The following is an 18,907-nucleotide window of genomic DNA, read 5'->3' as shown; positions in this document are numbered from 1 at the left end:
CATTTTCCTTCATTATTATTCCAAACCATCACACTTTCCTTAAGCCCAACTCAACTTACTCCAAGGCTCTTAACTGGCCACATCTTCTGTTGATGACTACAAGAAATCAAGGTCATCAAGCAAGATCTTATTCAATTTCCCACCTCCTTAACTACAATCATATTCACACCCAACAAGATGTGCTCTCCTCTAGGATGAAATAAGTATTTTTCTCTTGCTGAAGACTCACCTGTCCCCCCCCCCCCCCCGCCCCTATAATTTGACTCCATGCTCTCCTCCCTCAATCAATTTCATTCTTGGAATTTTCCAAATTTCCTCCTCTGCTGGTTTCTCGCCTTCTCTTTACGAACCTGGATTTCCTCCATCTTTACAAACAAAGCAAAACACTGGAAACATCCAGAAAAAACCCACCCTTTTGTAGCCAAGTTGACGTCCATCTATCTCTTTTGTTCTCTCTTTTTTCAAATTTCTATAAGCCCGGTATATTATTTACTGTCTCTTTTCATCTTCCATTCACTCCTCAACTCGCTGTTTTCTGGTTCCACCATTCTAGTAAATTACTACTCTCTCTTTTCTTATATTTACCTTTTGAACTCCATAATCACCCCCTCCTGATCCCTTTTGTGCTGACCAGCTCCTATTCTGTATTCTTTATGGGTTCCCCTCCTTTCATTAGACATTCGTACTCTCCATGATTCATCCTTAGCCTATTGCTCTTCTCACTTGGCATTATAAGCCATGAGCAATCTCTATCCCCTTCCAGGGTTTCAACTACCCCATCTGTGCCAGAGTCCAAAAAGCACATATCAGCCAAATCCCCTACCTGAGCTTCTAATTGCCTACTGAATACATCCACGTGGGAAGCTTGCAAATACTTCAGACTCAATGATCCAAACTGAATCTATCTTTTTAATCTTTCTTTCTCAACTGCTGGGAAAAACATTCACCCAGTTTCCCAAATTAGAAAGCTAGGAGAGAGCTTGCCTTGGTTCCTTCTACTCTGATTCTATTGCTTAAAATACTTCATTGGCTCTCCATGCCTCCAGGAAAAAGTATTAGCTCCTAATACAACATATAAACCCATCATGACAAGCCTCCTATCAATCTTGACAGTCTTATTTTGGCTCTTCCTCACATAAAATCAGTTTCTTCAACTCCTTATTAGAATGTTTGTTGCCTTTCATCTTAACTCATACTTTAGCCTCTTACGCTAATTACTTTCTTTGTTAATTTAGCCCAGTTAATTCCAATTGCGCTAATGCTTATCTTTTAATGCCTCATGAATCACGTCACATTCTTGAAGGAGACTTCCTTCCCCAGATCCCCACATACTTAAAGACAACTTTCTTTTCAGGGGTGCCCTTCAGTGCTAAAAGAGCTAAAGGTAACAGCAGCATTTGGCAGCGGAGAGTGGTGGGGCATCTAGAAGCCCTATGGAACCACCTGACCTTTTCAACCATGTACCTGTATACCTTCGATAAAAATTTAAAAATTATTTTAAATAACCCCACCAAGATTGCTCCATGTAATCAACTTGACAAAATACATTTAAAAATTAACTCTATTTAGAGTCTCTAGAGCCTACATCTATCCTCTTTCAAAATCTCTTACAGAAAACCTGCCAAACAACAAAGCAAACTGAGATGACTGTGTAAAGTATACAAAACACTTGGGCAATTAATTACACCATTTGGTGCAATAAACCATCAATTCAAAAAACAATGGAAATAACAAGTAGTAATTTACAACCTATCCCTCTTCCAACACTCAACCCAACCATTATAAGAACATTTTACAGAATGCTCTGTCTTCCTTTTATCTATTAGAACTAAACGGAGTTCACTCTGACCAGGCCTCAGATCAAGTCGCATGGCTTGAAAGCAAATTGAAAGGAAGGTATGAAAACATCAAGCTTCTTAAAAACTCATTCTATTATTTTCTTCCTACCTGTAATTTATTAGAACCTTGAAATTTCTGCAGTGCCACCCAGTCCTGGAAGGCCTGGGCTTGGCAACCTGGACCTACCCTGTTAAACACTGGCAGCATCATGTACAGCTTCTCCTCTTGTTCCTTCTGAGTCATGTGCCGGGGAGGGTGGCACAGCTCAGTGAAGAGTCGGCGGAGGTGCATCAGTCCTAAGGCATTGTCTTGGGGGCTGCACTCCTCCTGCCTCGGTCGCCCCATGATCCTCTTCACCATGTTCATCTTGGCTGGTGGGTGATAAACTCTTCTAATTCTGTGGGAAGAAGTTCATACACAAAGTGTCATCATCTTGACCAGGTCAAGAGCTTAGAAAAGGCCAGAAAAAAACACAAAATTCTATTTGAAAGGTCTCTTCTACTTCTTTAAATAGAAAAGGTAGAGAGGCAAAGGTAATTTTGATAAGTCTCCCTGACAAATTAGGAATCATGGCACCCAATATTCCTACTGGCTTTGACACAATTTGTACAAAATGTAAAATATTAATTGAACAAGTATCAAATGTTTCCAATTAAACAGTCATTATGAAGCACAACAAATAAAGGGACCACATATCTCACTACTAATATGCTGTTTAATAGCTGAGCATATGTAAAAGAATGAAGACTAGAAAGTTCACCCTCACCTCAAACATCAAAACAACAATGAAACCCACCCCTCAAAACATGAAGCTTTTTATTGATTTTTAAGTTTATTTATTTATTTTTGAGAGAGAGGGTGGGGGGGCAATAGCCCAAGTAAGCTCTGCACTGTCAGTGCGGAGCCTGACGCGGGGCTCAAACCAACCAATCGTGAGATTATGACCTGAGCTGAAACCAAGAGCCGGATGCTTAACTGACTGAATCACCCAGGGACCCCTGAAACCTTCTACTTTTAATTATTTAATTTCTTTTTCTATATGAAGGATTACAGTTTGGGTACCTGTTTGAAGAGTCTACTTTGTTACAGTCTGAAAACATGTAGATTAAAACAAATGATATCCCAATATATTTTACAAATCATAAGACGACAGTAAATTTTTTCATATAACTGAAGACCACTTTTTCAAACCGTACTTTGAAACCCTTTGGCAGGTCATGTTAATTCATTTAGTGGATCGTAATAAGCATTAAAAAATGAAACAGAAGAACACATATAGTATGGTTGATTATTATTCCGTGAAACTTATTTTAGGTAATTCATGCATACCAAATCACAACATAAAATGTATCCCTGGCTAGAGCTGCAGTTAAAAAATAAATAAAACAACCACTGGGTTAGAATATGTAATAGAATCAATAACACTAAGCATTCAGGAAGAACTATCAGCCCTTTTCAACTACCATGAACTGCGCCAGCAATTAGCCAATTTCAGACAGAAAAACAGGGCATCTTACAAAAGAAACCAGGAAAGTTGGGAGGACACTATGAATATACAGAACTTAGATAAAAAGCAATTTGCTTTCTAATCTGTAGAAAAGCAGGAATAGCCTGAAGATTAATTTTTAATTTTGCTTCATAACCACATAAGCCAGTAGACCATTTCTTAAGGAATGAAAGATTACTGCAAGGCTAGAGCTTTACTTACTAAACTTCTGTCCACTGATTTTTAAAACTCTAAGAACTGGCATCTTAAACATGCTTGCCCTTGAGAATTTTGAGTGAATTCCATATTGGCCACGGGTACCTGGTTATGCACTCTAGCCGACTGCAACAGGAGGCATGGGGTGACTCATATTAGGTGAGGAGTAGACAGACACTGCCTAGAGAGCTCTGCCGAGGGCTCATCTGTGTTGAGGGGCTGCTGTGCGGAGAGCACTCAGTATATTCTGAGGGGTCCAATCGTGGGGCAGGGTGCTAAGACACACAGGCAAACGGCCAAGAGAACCTCTAAACCACAAAATGAAAAACAAAAGGTAGTTTAGTTCAAAGCTGTTTAACATATTTCACTCTTGGAAAATACATAAGTCCTCCAGTTATAAAGATTTCAACAAATATATTCAAATAGCCTATGTGGTATTTACAGTCCTGGAGAGTCCCAGAACAAAAATAAAATTTGAAGTAAATTATAAAACTTATGGTAATTAGCTAACATTTTAGATTATGCTTATCTCTGCTCTTTTTCCTTAGCCCACATCTAGAGTTCAATAATCTGGACAGTCCTGGCGAGGATTTAGGAGATTCACGTTCCCCTAACACTTCAAAAAGTTTCTTTAAGCAAAAGATCCCAGCTTTCCAAGGGATCCATGTCATTTTTTAAAAAGTCACGTAGTACTCTAAATTAGAGCCTCCAAGCACTTTCAGACCTTCTCCTTTGCTCTTCATTCTAACTTAAGCAAGTGGATGGAAGAGAGGATTAACTCCACCTTTAAGCAAGGCCCTAAGAGCAACTTGCTCAAAATCTCACAGTAATAAGGAACTGGATGAGAATCCATGCCTCCCACCTCCCGTTCAAGTACCCTTCCGGCTTACTCATATTCACATGCCTATTTTAAATTATTCAATTCTTGGAAACTGACACTTTAGCATGTTTGTTTATCACCAAGCAGCAGTTACAATGGGAAAGAAATCTTTGATTTTTCTTAAAAGTCTAAACTAACAAACTTTCATTAAAAAAAAAAAAAAACCACACTATCACATAATGACCAACATTAACTAGATGCAATAATGCTATTGTACTGTCTCTATTTAAGATTTATCTGATACAAAAGGATATATATCAATCAGCTAACTAGGTTTACTGGTATTTCTGAGATAATTGCAGTAATGGAAAAAATTCAGATTCCTCTTTTTTCTCCAAACTTACCAAGAAACACTTAAGCATATTAGATTGCTGGTTCATTGCTTTATTTCCACTCCAATATTCATATTTAAAGTAGTATTCAGACCAAGAACTATCATGTTTACAATACTCCTCAGCAGTGAAAGACTAAAAAGAATAAGCACTTTTCAGTCAAACCTGTACAAACATACCCGTATGAAATAGGTAACTTCAGGTGAACCCCCTTGAATCCTGGGTTTCTCTCATCTGTAAAATCTTTCCTCACAGCCTTTTGGTTATGCATACTAAAAGAACTTCATTTCTATTACGTGCCAAGCACATTAGTTACACTCAACAATTCTTTTTTCTTTCTTTATAGCTTAATCACGAAACATTTAATCCTTTTCATTTACATTTTTAGTTACTTTAGCAAGGAAGGAAAACAGTTTAAGCCGTTACAGTACTAGGTTTTAGAGATTTACACAATGATAAAACATTAACAAAATATTTATTCCTTTGTTAGATGCTCAATAAGAGGCTTATAAAGTAATATAGAAGAGATGCAAAATATAATAATAATAATAATAATAATAATAATAATAATATACCACAATGATTATTCTGGAGGTAATGTTATTAGAGGTTTTCAAAATATTTGTAAAGATTATTCTTTATAAGAACTGGTTTTCTAATACAAACCCTATTTAGTTTCACAAGGGAAAAGTGTTTGTACTGCCATCCTGCCAACAGGGGGTTATTTAAATAGCAATGAGATAATTACTGCAATGAGCCCAGACAGTATTTCTTATTCTAATCTCCTATGTTAATGCTTGAAAATTCCAGATACTTTAACTTTCTCCCCACACCCCACCCCCACCAAAAGTCTTTAAGAAGTCTGCCATTATTTAAATTATAGAAGGGTATAAAACAAAGAAATAGCCTACATTTAAAAAAATGTATTTGTCAAGTAACTAGCTGCCTCTGAGCAGCTCAGCTAAAAGCTTAAAATAGCTTTTCTAAATAGCCCCTTAATTCCACAAGAGAAAAAACAAATATCTCACATTGCTAAGAGAAATCAAAGAATTACTAGCAATTTCTCAGCTTTTTGTTCTTAAACTTTCTGTGGAAAAAAAAACCCTACTTTTTTTTCTTCACTGTAAAGAGTACAAGCAAAACTTCTTACACTTTTGAAGAGTAAAGGACAAAACTTGGAGAGGTTCCCCATGAACTGGGTCTATAACCCAACAATCTAACATATATGTACACTGAAAAAGATTAAAAAAAAAAAAAAAAAAAAGAAAAAGAGAAAAAGACCTACAGATACAGTCCTAAATTAGAATTTAACTTTTCTGCCTGTTGAAGCATTTTTTGCCTTACAAGGACACTTGTTATCAGATTATAGCCTCATCTGTAAGATATTATAAGGTCAGCGACCTCACTTATATGGCAAAATATAATTACTTAAGACCTATTCCCAATATCCCTTCATCCTTCCCAGCCCATCTGTATACTCATCATCCATACACATACTGGACAACTTCTCAAAGCATCTTTTTGCTGTGCTTTTCTCTCTTCATAGGCAAAAGCATATTCCAAAGTCAAAAGCAACTCCCATCCATTTAAGAACATTTCACATATGATTTCCAAGTACCAGCAACCATTTTTGACATCTCCCTGACACCATTCTTGAACCCCTACTTCTAACAGGCTGCACTGCTGTTTTGAGAACTCCAAAGGCAAATTTACTCTAATAGTTAAATGGCAGTTGGAGTATTTGATATGATGAATCCAGTGTAATTAAATTATATTATGGAATAAATAAATAAAATAAATTTTATAGGCTTACCTGAAATCCCCAGCACTCTCTGAAAGTGTATTTTCATGCAAATTGCATTCTGAATTTTGTAAAACACCCACAAAAGTAGATAGCATGATGCTTCTGTAGTTGAAGGTTGCCTAATACCAACACATTTTTGCATTCTACATACCTCCACTTAATTCTAGTACAAGCCATTCAGCTCTGTCATCATTTACCAATATCCTCAGTGGATGGTACAGTGCACTGACCTCAGCAGTGAGATGCATATTAGCAGGTCCCAAACCTTCAGGGCCATAACCCTAAACCTACCACCACTAGGAATTTCTCTACTTCTCAAATTTCAAATTGTGAAATCTCACTCTAAGATCCTAATTTTCAAAACCTCTGCCTTTCTCACCCCCTAAACCTGTGGTCTTTACTGAAAATGATACACTGTCAGAAAGTCATTTACATAACAAAAGGAAGAGGAATGTCAGAGAAGGAATAAATAAAGGTAAAATAAAATTTTATTCTTTTTCTTAATTCAAGTATAATTAATATACAGTGTTACACTGGTTTCAAGTATACAATATAGTGATTCAACAATTCCATACATTGCTCACCAAGATTAGTGTACTGTTGGGGTACCTACATGGCTCAGTCAGTTAAGCATCCAACTCTTGATTTTGGCTCAGATCATGATCTCATGGTTTGTGAGCTTGAGCCCCATATTGGGCTCTGCATTGACAGTGTGGAGCCTGCTGAGGATTCTCTCTCCCCGCCCCTCCCCTGCTTGTTCGCACATGTACTCTCTCTCTTTCTCACAAAATGAATAAACTTAAAACACACATTAAAAAAAAAAAAAAGATTAGTTGTACTCTTGATCCCCATCACCTATTTAAAGTTTTTTTTAATGTTTATTTTTTGCGAGGGAGAGAGAGACAGACAGCAAACGGGGGAGGGGCAGAGAGAGGGTAACAATCCGAAGCAGGCTCAAGGCTCTGAGCTGTCAGCACAGACCCCAGTGTGGGGCTGGAACTCACGAACGGTGAGATCATTACCTGAGCCAAAGTCAGATGCTCAACCAACTGAGCCACCCAGGCACCCCAATCCCCCTCACTTATTTAACCCATCACCCCTACCTCACCTCCAGTAACCATCAGTTTGTTCTCTATAGCTCTCAGTTGGGGTTTTTTTTTTCTTTGTTTTGCTTCTTAAATTCCACATTATGAGTGAAATCATATGGTATTTATCTTTCTCTGACTTATTTCATTTAGCATTATATCCTCTAGCTTCAACCATGTTGTTGCAAATGGCAACGTTTCACTCTTTTTTAATGGTGGAGTAATATTCCATTGTGTATATACACCACACCTCCTTTATCCATTCACTTATGGACAGACACCTGGGTTGCTTCCATATCCTGGCCATTGTAAATAATGCTGCAATAAACAAAGGGGTGCATATATCTTTTCAAATTAGTGTTTTCATTTTCTTTGGGTAAATACTTACTAGTGACATTACTGGATCATATGGCATTTCCAGTTTTAAGTTGTTTGAGGACCCTTCATACTGTTTTCCTTAGGGGCTGCACCAGTTTGCATACAGTGTCCAAGGATTCCCTTTTCTCCACATCCTTGCCAGCACTTGTTATTTCTTGTGTTTTTGATTTTAGCCATTCTGACAGGTATGAGGTGATATCTCATTGTGGTTTTGATTGCATTTCTCTGATGATTAGTGATGTTGAGCATCTTTTCATTTGTCTGCTGGCCATATGTATGTCTTTGTGGAAACATGTCTACTTATGTGTCCTGACCATTTTTAATTGTATTATTTGTTTTTTTGGTGTTGAGTTGTGTTAGTTCTTTATTATGTTTTGGGTTTGTTTGTTTTTTTAAGCTTATTTATTTTGACAGAGAGTGCAAGTGGGGGAGGGACAGAGAGAGGCAGGGAGAGAGAGTCCCACACAGGCTCCATACTGTCAGTGTGGCGTCTGCTGTGGGGCTCAAACTCATGAAGCATGACATCATGACCTGAGTGGAAACCAAGAGTTGGACGCTTAACTGACTGAGCCACCCAGGCGCCCCTATATATTTTGTATATTATTAACCCCTTACCAGATACAGAATTTGCAAATATCTTCTCCCATTCAGTTGGTTGTCTTTTTATTAAGTTGATTGTTTCTTTTGCTGTACAAAAACTTTTAATTTTGGTGTAATCTTTGATTATTCTTAATTGATCTAAGAATTGTTTTCAAAATAATAATAGTAATACTGTATTGTGAATTAATGAGATGATTGACAGCAATCTCATAAAGGGACAGGAGGGAGGAATTAGGAGTAATGTAGTAAGATACCTGTATTATACCTTAATAATAGTGTTACTTGTAGGCAGATAAAAATTAGTAAAAAATTCATACTCTAAGGCAACCATTAACTTTTTTTAAAATAAAAGTAATTGATATGCCGAGAAGATAAAATGAAATCATGCTAAAACCAGTTAAAACTAGAAAAGGCAGAAAAGGATGGGGGAAACAGAACAAATGCAACAAAGAGGAAAATTAAAAATATGACAGATATTAATCCAACTAGATCCATAATCACTTTAGATCTGAATAGTCTAAATGCACCAATTAAAAGATAAGAGGCTATCACAGGGGATTAAAAAATACATCCCAACTACATGGTGTCTACAAGAAAGTCACTTTTTTGAAAAATTTTTTTTTAACGTTTACTTATTTTTGAGACAGAGAGAGACAGAGCATGAACGGGGGAGGGTCAGAGAGAGAGAGAGGGAGACACAGAATCTGAAACAGACTCCAGGCTCTGAGCAGTCAGCACAGAGCCCAACGCGGGTCTCGAACTCACGGACTGCGAGATCATGACCTGAGCCGAAGTCGGACGCCTAACCAACCGAGCCACCCAGGCGCCCCAAGAAAGTCACTTTAAATGTAAATAACAGTAAAGCCTTGGATTGCAAGTAAGTTGTTCTGTGAGCATCCCACAAGATGAGCCAACATTTCTAATAAATTTTAACTTGACAAATGAGCGATGTCTTGCAATACAAGTAGTCCAAGATGCCAAATGTCACATGATCACAACTGAGCCAATGGTTCTTCTCTCTTTCACTGTGGGATTGTGGGTGATATTCTCCCATGCTCAGATGCTTGGTATCAGGCCGTGGTGTCTGGCAGAAATGAGTGATTTTTCAGAACACTGGAAGGTGCCCACAACTGACACTGGTGTATTTTTTGTCACTTCAAAGCACCTATGGACACTCTTTTGCTTTTCCATACAAGAATAAGCTTAGGAATGCTTTGCTTCATTCTAGGTCAGGCTACCTGCAGGACACAGACCCTTTCCTCTGCTGCCTTATTGCCAGTTACACTAAATACAGTATATGACAAGAGTTTAATACTGTACTATAGTCAACATCCGTTAGTGATAGTGAAAGTCATCTTACACAATGACCCTCCTTTCTGTTGTCTCCCTCACACCAGCCACCAAGATTTTCAAAGGTAAGTGCGGGTTGATTTTTTTATTTTTCCTTATATTTTGTATTATATTACAGTATTGTAATCATTTTTATACGAGTATTACAGGGTTGTGGAATGAATCATCTGAGTCTCCATTATTTTGTAAGGGGAAATTCACTTCGATATACAAGTGCTTTGGATTACAAGCATATTTCTGGAATGAATTGTGCTCACAAACCAAGGTTTTACTGTAATCAGACAAGTTAAAAGTAAAGAGATGGAGAAAGATACACAATGCTAACTTCAGAAGAAAGCTGAAGTAGCTATATTAATTTTAGACAACAGTCTTTAGAACAAGGAAAAATATCAGAGATAAAGAGGGTCATGACAATACTGACAAAAGGGTCAATTCTCCAAGAAGGTAACAATCCTTAACATGTATGAGCCTAACCAAGAGTATCAACCAACGTAAGGCAAAAAACTGATAGAATCAGGGGTGCCTGGGTGGCTCAGTCAGTTGAGTGTCCGACTCTTGGTTTCAGCTCAGGTCATGATCTCATGGTTCGTGGGTTTGAGCCCTACATTGGGCTCTGCACTGACAGCATGGAGCCTGCTTTGAATTCTCTGTCTCCCTCTCTCTCTGCCCCTCCCCTGCTCATGCAGTCTGGCTCTCTATCTCAAAAATAAACAAACATTTAAAACTGATAGAATCAAAGGGAGAAAGAGTCTTCAACAGCTCTCCTACAATAATTGACAGATCAGGGATCAGGTGTGCAGGAAATCAATAGAGACAGTTTACTGAACAGTACTATCAATCAATTGGATCCACAGTTGATATTTATAGAACACTCTATCCAACAAGAGAATACACATTCTTCTCAAACTCACATGGGACATACTTCAAGATAAACCACACATTGTGCCATAAATACACTTTAAAAATTTTAGAACAAAGTATGTTCTAAAATTACAATGGAATTAAACAGAAAATCAGTAACATAAGACAGCTAGAAAGGCCAAATATTTAAAATTAAATAATACACCCTTATTTTATTTTAGAGAGAGAGAGAGAGCAAATGCAAGGAGGTGAGAGCAAAGGAAGAAAGAGAATCTCAAGCAGGCTTGAAGCTCGGCATGGAGCCAAACACAGGGCTTGATCCTAGGACACTGGGATCATGACCTGAGCTGAAATCAAGAGTTGGACGCTCAGCCAACTGAGCCACCCAGGCGCCCCAAATAACACCCCTTTAAATAACACATGGAAGAAGTATCAAGAAAAATTTACAAACATTTTGAAAAAAATGAAAATACAACTTGTCAAAATGTATAAAATACAGTGAAAGATGTTTTTCGAGGGACATTTGTAGCACTCAATACATAGATTACAAAAGAAAAAAGAGCTAAAATTCTACCTTAGGAAAGGAGAAAAAGAAGAACAATTTAAACTTCAAGAAATGGAAGGAAATAACAAATTAGGGCAAAAATCAATGAAACTAAAAACAGAAAAACAATATAAGGATAAAAAAGCTGTTTCTTTGAAATAATCTATAAAATTAGTCTAAATCTCATTAACATGTGATTGGTATTCTTGCCTAGAGCATACCTTCCTAAAGCTCCTAAATTATCTCCTGAAAAACAAAGGAGATATCACATCAATTCTGATTTAAAACCTCTGTTGATTTCCTTACTGCCTAAGAATAAATGGAAATACCTTAATCTAAGTCCTTAGACACACTGGTCTCATGAATACTTCCAGCCTCCTCTCTTACTAAGCTAATTCTCTTGCTGTTAATTCTGCCACACTGAAAGTATCTCCCAGCCTGGTCAGGTTTTTAGTCCTCTGTGTGTTTGTGTGTTACCTGCCAAGGATGTCCCTCCTTCACTTTTCCTAGCAGCCTTAAAACAGCTCTGAGGTCACTTTTCAGAGAAGTTCTTTCTCAACTCTCTAGCCAGAGTGTGTTATGCTACATTTTATCCTACCATAGTACTTCAATGATAGTCTATTGTAGAATATTCATCATTAAAAAGTATAGCATAGTGGTTACACAAATTTTGCAATTAATTGCCTGGGTTCAAATCCCAGCTGCAGGAGCTGTGTAACTTGACTAGGTTGGTTGCTATCTTTGTGCATCAGATTCCTCACGTGTAAAAAGACAGTAACTATCAGAACCCACCTCGCAGTGTTTTTGTAATGTACTTCACCAAATGAGTTACCACAAGAAAAGCACTAAAATTAATACCTAGCGCAAGAGCTCAGTGACAGCCATCAAGACTCATTCTACTGCAATATACATATACCAATATTACTATTTACTCCCATTAGTCTGTAATTTCCTCATGGTGGGAACCAAATTTCAGTTAACTTTGTTTTGAGTTCACAGTAGATAATGGGTGACTGAATATTAAGATTAACTTACATATGGTCATACACCTGGTATGTGAGAATATCAGATTTTATGTCCAGATATTCTGAATGTGCTAGTTTTACTATTCTTCACACAGACGAAAACATATTACACATAAAATTCTTAAGAACTTATAGTGTATGTATCCTAGTTCTCTTCCTATAGAAAATCTTCACCATTCTTAAACATCTCCGGGGGGTGGGGGGGAATCACATCAACAACCACTTACCTTTCAAGTTACCAACTTCCTCAAAGATCATTTCTCCTTACTTACCAATTTCTTTCACTAACCTACAAATTCCCTCAAAGCCATCTGCGCTGCTCAAATCCTTAACACCTAGCCAAGGATTTAATACACAGTAGAAATGAATCAATGAACAAACGATTCCCACAGCTTTTAGGAAAGTATGAATTTCAAGGCTTTTCATTATGTGGCCCCCGCCTAGATCTAATAACCCTATTCACCTCCTACCCTTCCACTTTACTGCTACTATACCTTACCTTAAGCAGGTCTCCCTGCTGTGCCTTCACACTTCTATGCCTGCCCACACTCTGAACCGTGGCGGGGGGGGGGGGGGGGGGGGCACTCCAGGCCTCTAATTTACCTATTAATCACACTTTAGATCCCAGTTCAACTGTCTCTCTTCTAGAAAGCATTACCCAATCTCCCAATTTGATAGAGATGCTCTCTTCTTTGTCACCATACAATCCTGTGTATATCTTCATCACAGCATTTTTCACACTGTTACGTAACTGTTAATTTGGTTTTTTTCCAACACTGGACAAAATACAAGATTATGGAAGGCAAAGACCATGTCCTATTCAACTTTCTTCCACACGGGCGCTTGGTGGCTCAGTCAGTTAAGCGTCTGACTTCGGCCCAGGTCATGATCTCATGTTTCATGAGATCGAGCCCTGTGTTTGGCTGTGCAATTAACAGTATGGAACCTGCTTGAGATTCTCTCTCTCTCTCTCTCTCTCTCTCTCTCTCTCTCTCTGTCCCTCCCCTCCTCCCCACATGCCTGTGTTCTCTCTCTCAAAATAAATAAATAACCATTAAAAAAAAAAAAAAAAGAAACTTTCTTCCCCCAACATTTAACCCTTGGCAAATAAGAGACAGGTAACAAATGATTGATAACTAGTAAAACTTTCTCCCCCAACATTTAACACCTGGCAAATAAGAGACAGGCGACAAATGACTGATAACTAGTAAAAAGTGATCAATGAAAGTTTACAAGTTGAATGAACTGGAGGCAGCTCAAGCCAAAGGTAAGTTAAAGTGATTTAAAATAGGCCACAGAGGGAGAAATTTTTCTCTAAATTCCTTATCTGTTTATTTTAAAACAAGAAGGTTTATTAGAAGACAACTTCGTTCTTTATGGTTTGTTTAAATTCAATTTTATTACTTAAAAAAGTAAACCATTACCATATGACCATTTTTGCTCAGAGGTGTTGGGTATCTGAAGTGTATTTTTTTAAGTAAGTTAGGGGAATCTGATACAAATTCAGAAGGTAAGAACTGAATGGGAAGGCAGGGGCAGAAGGGACCAAAATCAGCACTAATAGAGTTGGTTGGTAAGCAGATGATGACAGAATGCAAGGCAGGAAGCCAGAATCCTCCACAGGGAATAGACACATCAACAACAATCCTGAGGATGAGAAACATGCAGGAGAGGAAGTCAGCTTACCACTATCAACAACAAGTCATTCCTGCGTGAGCGGGAGTAGACGCTGTGACCTGAAAGCAGGGAAAAGGAAATGACAAACACAAAAGATGGTGCAGAATTGTATTAGTAAAATCGTACAAATGAAGTAATAATGATATCGATGAAAATAAGAATGGGAAAGTAAGTGTCGGCTTCTTCGCAGACTGATTATACAATGATGAAGGCTTTAATTGTGAATTATACTTTGATTTCTCTCAAAGTATCAGAGTTCATACATTCAGGTAAATTTTGCTCTATCCCTCAGTTATCTTTGAAGGCTATGTACACATAATGCAGCTGACGTGGTTCAAAACAGTTTTTAAAATCCCTCTTGAAAGTTGCTTCCAGAACATTCTATAAGCCAAATCTAAAAATCCATGTCATCATGTGTCACCAGAAATGGAATTACCCAGCTTGCTCATTTGCCTTAGTTTCTAAACTTCCTCCAAATAACTTTTGCCTATTACTAAATATCAAATCCTTCCCAAAGATTGAAAATGCACCACTAATAATCAAAAGAATGCACTGCAGACTCTGCAGCTGATTATAGGGAAAATATTCTAAATAGATTCTGAGCAATGGCAAGTGTCTGTCCACGACATGCAAGGCCCTGTGAGAGTACCAATCCTCCATGGTGGGGCTCTATTTATTTTTCTAAAATTCCTAACAGATCAGTACAACTTCCCTGAAAAGTGACATGACTGCTTGCAGTGGAATACAGTCAAAACCCTTTGCAAGGCAAAAAATGTTTCTCAAATTCTGTTGTATATCTAATTTTGCAGCTTTGTCTTCTGCAATATCCCTCCCCTCATTTTATGCTCATTGAATGTCACCTACCCGCTATTCCTGGAACATTAGAATTTCAAACCCTTCATGCTTTCCCCTACCTGGTCTTTCCTCTGCCTGAAATGGCCTCCTCAGGCATTTCTGCCCAGGAACCTCTGATGGATAGTTCATGATCTCACTTATTGTAGTAACATGATCATGGATTCAAATAAATACTCATCATGGCATTCCCTATCTCACCCAGGTCTCTTTCTGTTCCAGCTACCTAGCTCTGCTTTCAACAGCTTATATTCACCATGTCCTTGCCACTAAAGCTATTAAGAAAATAATCTGAAAAACAAAACTTTTAAAACATTTGTAAGAAAATGTTAGAAAATATCTTTATAACCTCAGGGTAAAGAAGAATGTCTTAAAAAGAAAAAACTACACACAAAATTAATCTTATCAAATTAAAACTTAATAACTTCTGTATATGAAAAAATCAACAGAAAGACAGTAAACACTAGCCACAAATTAGGAATGAAATATCTGTAATACCAAAATGAACAAAAAGCAGGTGAACTAAAATACATACAGGCTACAAATCACTGAGAAAAGCAAACCATGCAATAAAAAAATAAATGGACAAAAGACAAATTCATCCAAGAAAATGAATGGCCACAAATCTAAGAAAGGCTGCACAACCTCATCGGTAATAAAGGAAATGAAAATTTATAATTTTCTGATGGATTCTTGAGCTCTGGTAAGAATGTCTGTTCATTTACCCTATGTGTAGGTCTATGGCACTATCATAGTGCCACCCATCCCAAATCCACAATATTCATTCTTAACACCTAGAAAAACACGCACTGGTGGATCCACATGAAGCTTCTCCACCAGGGTTGAGCCTGCAGCCAACAGCCAACAACAAAATGTGATCCCACCTGGGGCTATTTGTCAACCTACCACAGGTAGAGTAAAAACATATTAGGATTCATGGAGGGTATTTCCCGGGGAACAGGCAGCTCCACTACCATTTTTATAAATTGAACCTGGTTTGAGATCATTGACCTACATATTTTTAAAAAAATAAAACTTAGGAATTTTTAAAAATAGATACATTTTTCTGCTCCATTTTTTAGTGTTCACTACATACTTGACATACTGAAGATGAATTAATAAATGTATTATGGATGGCTGCACGGATAGTTACGTGGGTAGAGTGAGGCAGGAAATCTTCCTGCTGACACTTTCCTTATTAACTTTTCCATACATTCCTCGATCCAAATTATTTTAAATATTCTTTATTCATTTAATAGAGATATATGAATGAAACACTTATAAAATTTATAAAATCCTTAAAGAAACCTACTGTATAAAAGGCGGGTCCTGATATGAAATCTTACAAACAAAAAAATTACTTGTTACTGGATATAAGCTTTTGCTAACCAGGGTATTATTGTTTCCTTTCTAATTTTTTGCATTAGATATTCTTCTACAAATGAAATATAAAAACGTATTGACATTCTCCTGAGTGGTACATTCTCACTAACGGGGTTAAGGGAAGGGAATTAAGGAGTGAAGGGTGGAAGGAGAAAAGAAAAGAGTAAGAAAACTGTTAGGATGTCCTTGAACCACAGTAGAGGGGACAGCCACCTTGCCAGCGCAACCCAACGAAAAGCCCCTAGTAGCTGCCAGAACGAATTGGAGGTCAACCAATCACCGAGCGACAGCACGACCTGACGCGGAAAAAGGCCCCAGAACGGCTGCAGCTTAAAAACCCCACCCCACCACACCTGGGTGCGACTTCCCTGACTCCTTTCTCTCTCTCTCCCTGAGTCAGGGAACCTCCCCCGAGACCTTAGTTCCCAAATAAAGCCTTTGACTGCTAAAATTTTTTAGCTTCTGACTCCTATCTTTACCCTGCCTTACGCCTGACCCTAACAAAAACTGTATTTCTCTATTCTTCCAATACCAACCAACACACAAGAATGATTGCCACAAATAGCCGTGTCCTAATTACATCATTTCACTGTTGATCACATGTAGCCTATTTTAAAAAATACCTTTGGGGAAGAGTAAGAGAAGAAATGCTATTCTTAAGAGTTAGCTATCTAATACATTTTATAAATCCATCCAAAATATTGACAATATTTTGAATATACTGCCCTTTATTCAGGGGAAATAAGTTAGTAAAGTGATTAATTTTGAACAGTACAACTCAGTTTACCATATTTTTCCTATATTAGTTTCATCCTCCTCTTAGAGGAAATGCCATGTAATGATATATGTAAAACTATATAAAATACTACTTTAAACAAATTGACCCTGACCCCCTGATGATGTACAGATGACTGCTCCCTAGGTCTGTTGATTTTTTTCAAACATGCTATAATAAAGCCTAACTCTCACTGTTTTGGGGAAACAAATCTAAAAAAAGCACTGACTTTTCTTTCAGACCAAAGGATCAAGCATACCCAGCTGTTATTCTCATTCTGCTCATCTCTTTACATGTTTTACAGTTAACATCTCAACTAGAGCTGGGGAACAAAAGTATAAGCTATACAACTGAAATCTCCCAGTTCAGATATTTAATAGCAGGCTTAGAGCATTTGGAGATGAACATTAAATATAAAAACTATTTTATTTCAAATGTCTAGGCTTTTGAATCTAACTGCTTAAACAGAAAATACAACCTATAAGAAAAAGAATTTTCTATAATGAAGGGTATAAAGTTTCATTTTGTTACTAAACTTCCTCCTACGAAGTATAGGAAACATTCTAAAAATCACAATTTGGATTGGGCAAGATGTTCTAGGCAGGGAAGTGCAGCACCCAGACTTGGGATTCAAGAAAATACAGATTACTTTTCAGCTTTATTTTTTTTCTGAAATTATATAAAAGAAAGTTATTCTACAGTCATCCCAAGACACTTTTGTTGACTTTGCTAAAAAACCAAAATTTAGGACTTCAAAAAAATGGGGGAGAAAAGAGACCCATTAAGTAATTACACTTAATTATATTTAAAGAAATGGATTTGGAATTCCTTTTTATTTTTTTTAAGTTTATTTATTTTTGAGAGAGAGAGGCGAGAGAGAAGGGCAGGCAGAGAAAAAGGAGAGAGAATCCCAGGCAGGTTCTGCACTGGCAGCGCAGAGCCCCACACAAGGTTCGAATCCACGAACTGAGAGATCATGACCAGAGCTGAAATCAAGAGTCAGACACTTAACCGACTGAGCCACCCAGGCACTCCTGGATTTGGAATTCTAATATAATTACATTTAAAGAAACTGATCAAGAATTTCCAATACAAATGTTTCATGGATCATGTTTCTACTTAACGTGTTAAACATAATATAAATGTCATTAAGAGGTAACAACGAAACTTGTCAAAACTTAATGAAACTTGGGTATTATTTTATATTTATTTTCTATTTTTAAAAAGTTATTTTTAATTTTTTTTAATGTGTATTTATTTTTGAAGGAGAGAGAGACAGAACATGCAGGGGAGGGACAGAGAGAGGGAGACACAGGATCCAAAGTGTGCTACAGGGTCTGCGCTGTCAGCACAGAGCCTGATGTGGGGTTCAAACCCACAAACCGTGAGATCATGAACTGAGCTGAAGTCGGACGCTTAACTGACTAAGCCACCAAGGCGCCCCTATTTTTTTTTTTTTTTTTAGTTTACTTATTTTGAGAGAGATAGAGACAGCACGAGTAGGGGAGGAAAGAGAGAATCCCAAGTAGGATCCACACGGCCAGTGCAGAGACCAATGTGGGGCTTGAACTTACAAAACTGTGTTGATCATGATCTGAGTCAATACCAAGTGTGGCACTTAACCAACTGAGTCACTGAAATGCCCCTATTTTCTGTTTTTTTAAAGTAGGCTCCATACCTAACACGGAGCTTGAACTCACAACCCTGGGATCAAGAGTTGGATGCTCTACTGACTGAGCCAGCCAGGCGCCCCAAATTATATAATTATAAATTTTGAAAATAAACCTCTGCCAATCATGGTAATAAAATCAGTGGCCGGC

The 18,907-nt window shown here is 37.6% G+C and overlaps 1 protein-coding gene across 14 annotated transcripts in view; it reads right to left on the bottom strand.

The window, feature by feature from the left end:
* The window catches only part of WDFY3 (WD repeat and FYVE domain containing 3), a 276,232-nt gene that overhangs the window by 182,177 nt on the left and 75,148 nt on the right, over nucleotides 1-18,907 (bottom strand). For 10 of the 14 annotated variants that reach the window (XM_027059983.2, XM_027059956.2, XM_027060012.2 and 7 more), the window contains one exon: nucleotides 2,026-2,236. In XM_027059983.2, the coding sequence (XP_026915784.1) occupies nucleotides 2,026-2,205 (180 nt within the window). In that variant the 5' untranslated portion in view covers nucleotides 2,206-2,236. Of the gene's footprint in view, nucleotides 1-2,025; nucleotides 2,237-3,646; nucleotides 3,850-14,086; nucleotides 14,108-18,907 lie in introns of those variants that run through there. The other 4 variants (XM_027059971.2, XM_027059961.2, XM_053217162.1 and 1 more) reach the window with 2 other exon arrangements.

The sequence above is a fragment of the Acinonyx jubatus genome, chromosome B1 (genome assembly GCF_027475565.1).
Source record: "Acinonyx jubatus isolate Ajub_Pintada_27869175 chromosome B1, VMU_Ajub_asm_v1.0, whole genome shotgun sequence".
Taxonomy (NCBI): domain Eukaryota; kingdom Metazoa; phylum Chordata; class Mammalia; order Carnivora; family Felidae; genus Acinonyx; species Acinonyx jubatus.
Note: the sequence above shows the minus strand (reverse complement) of the source record. Positions and strands in the feature narration are given on the sequence as shown.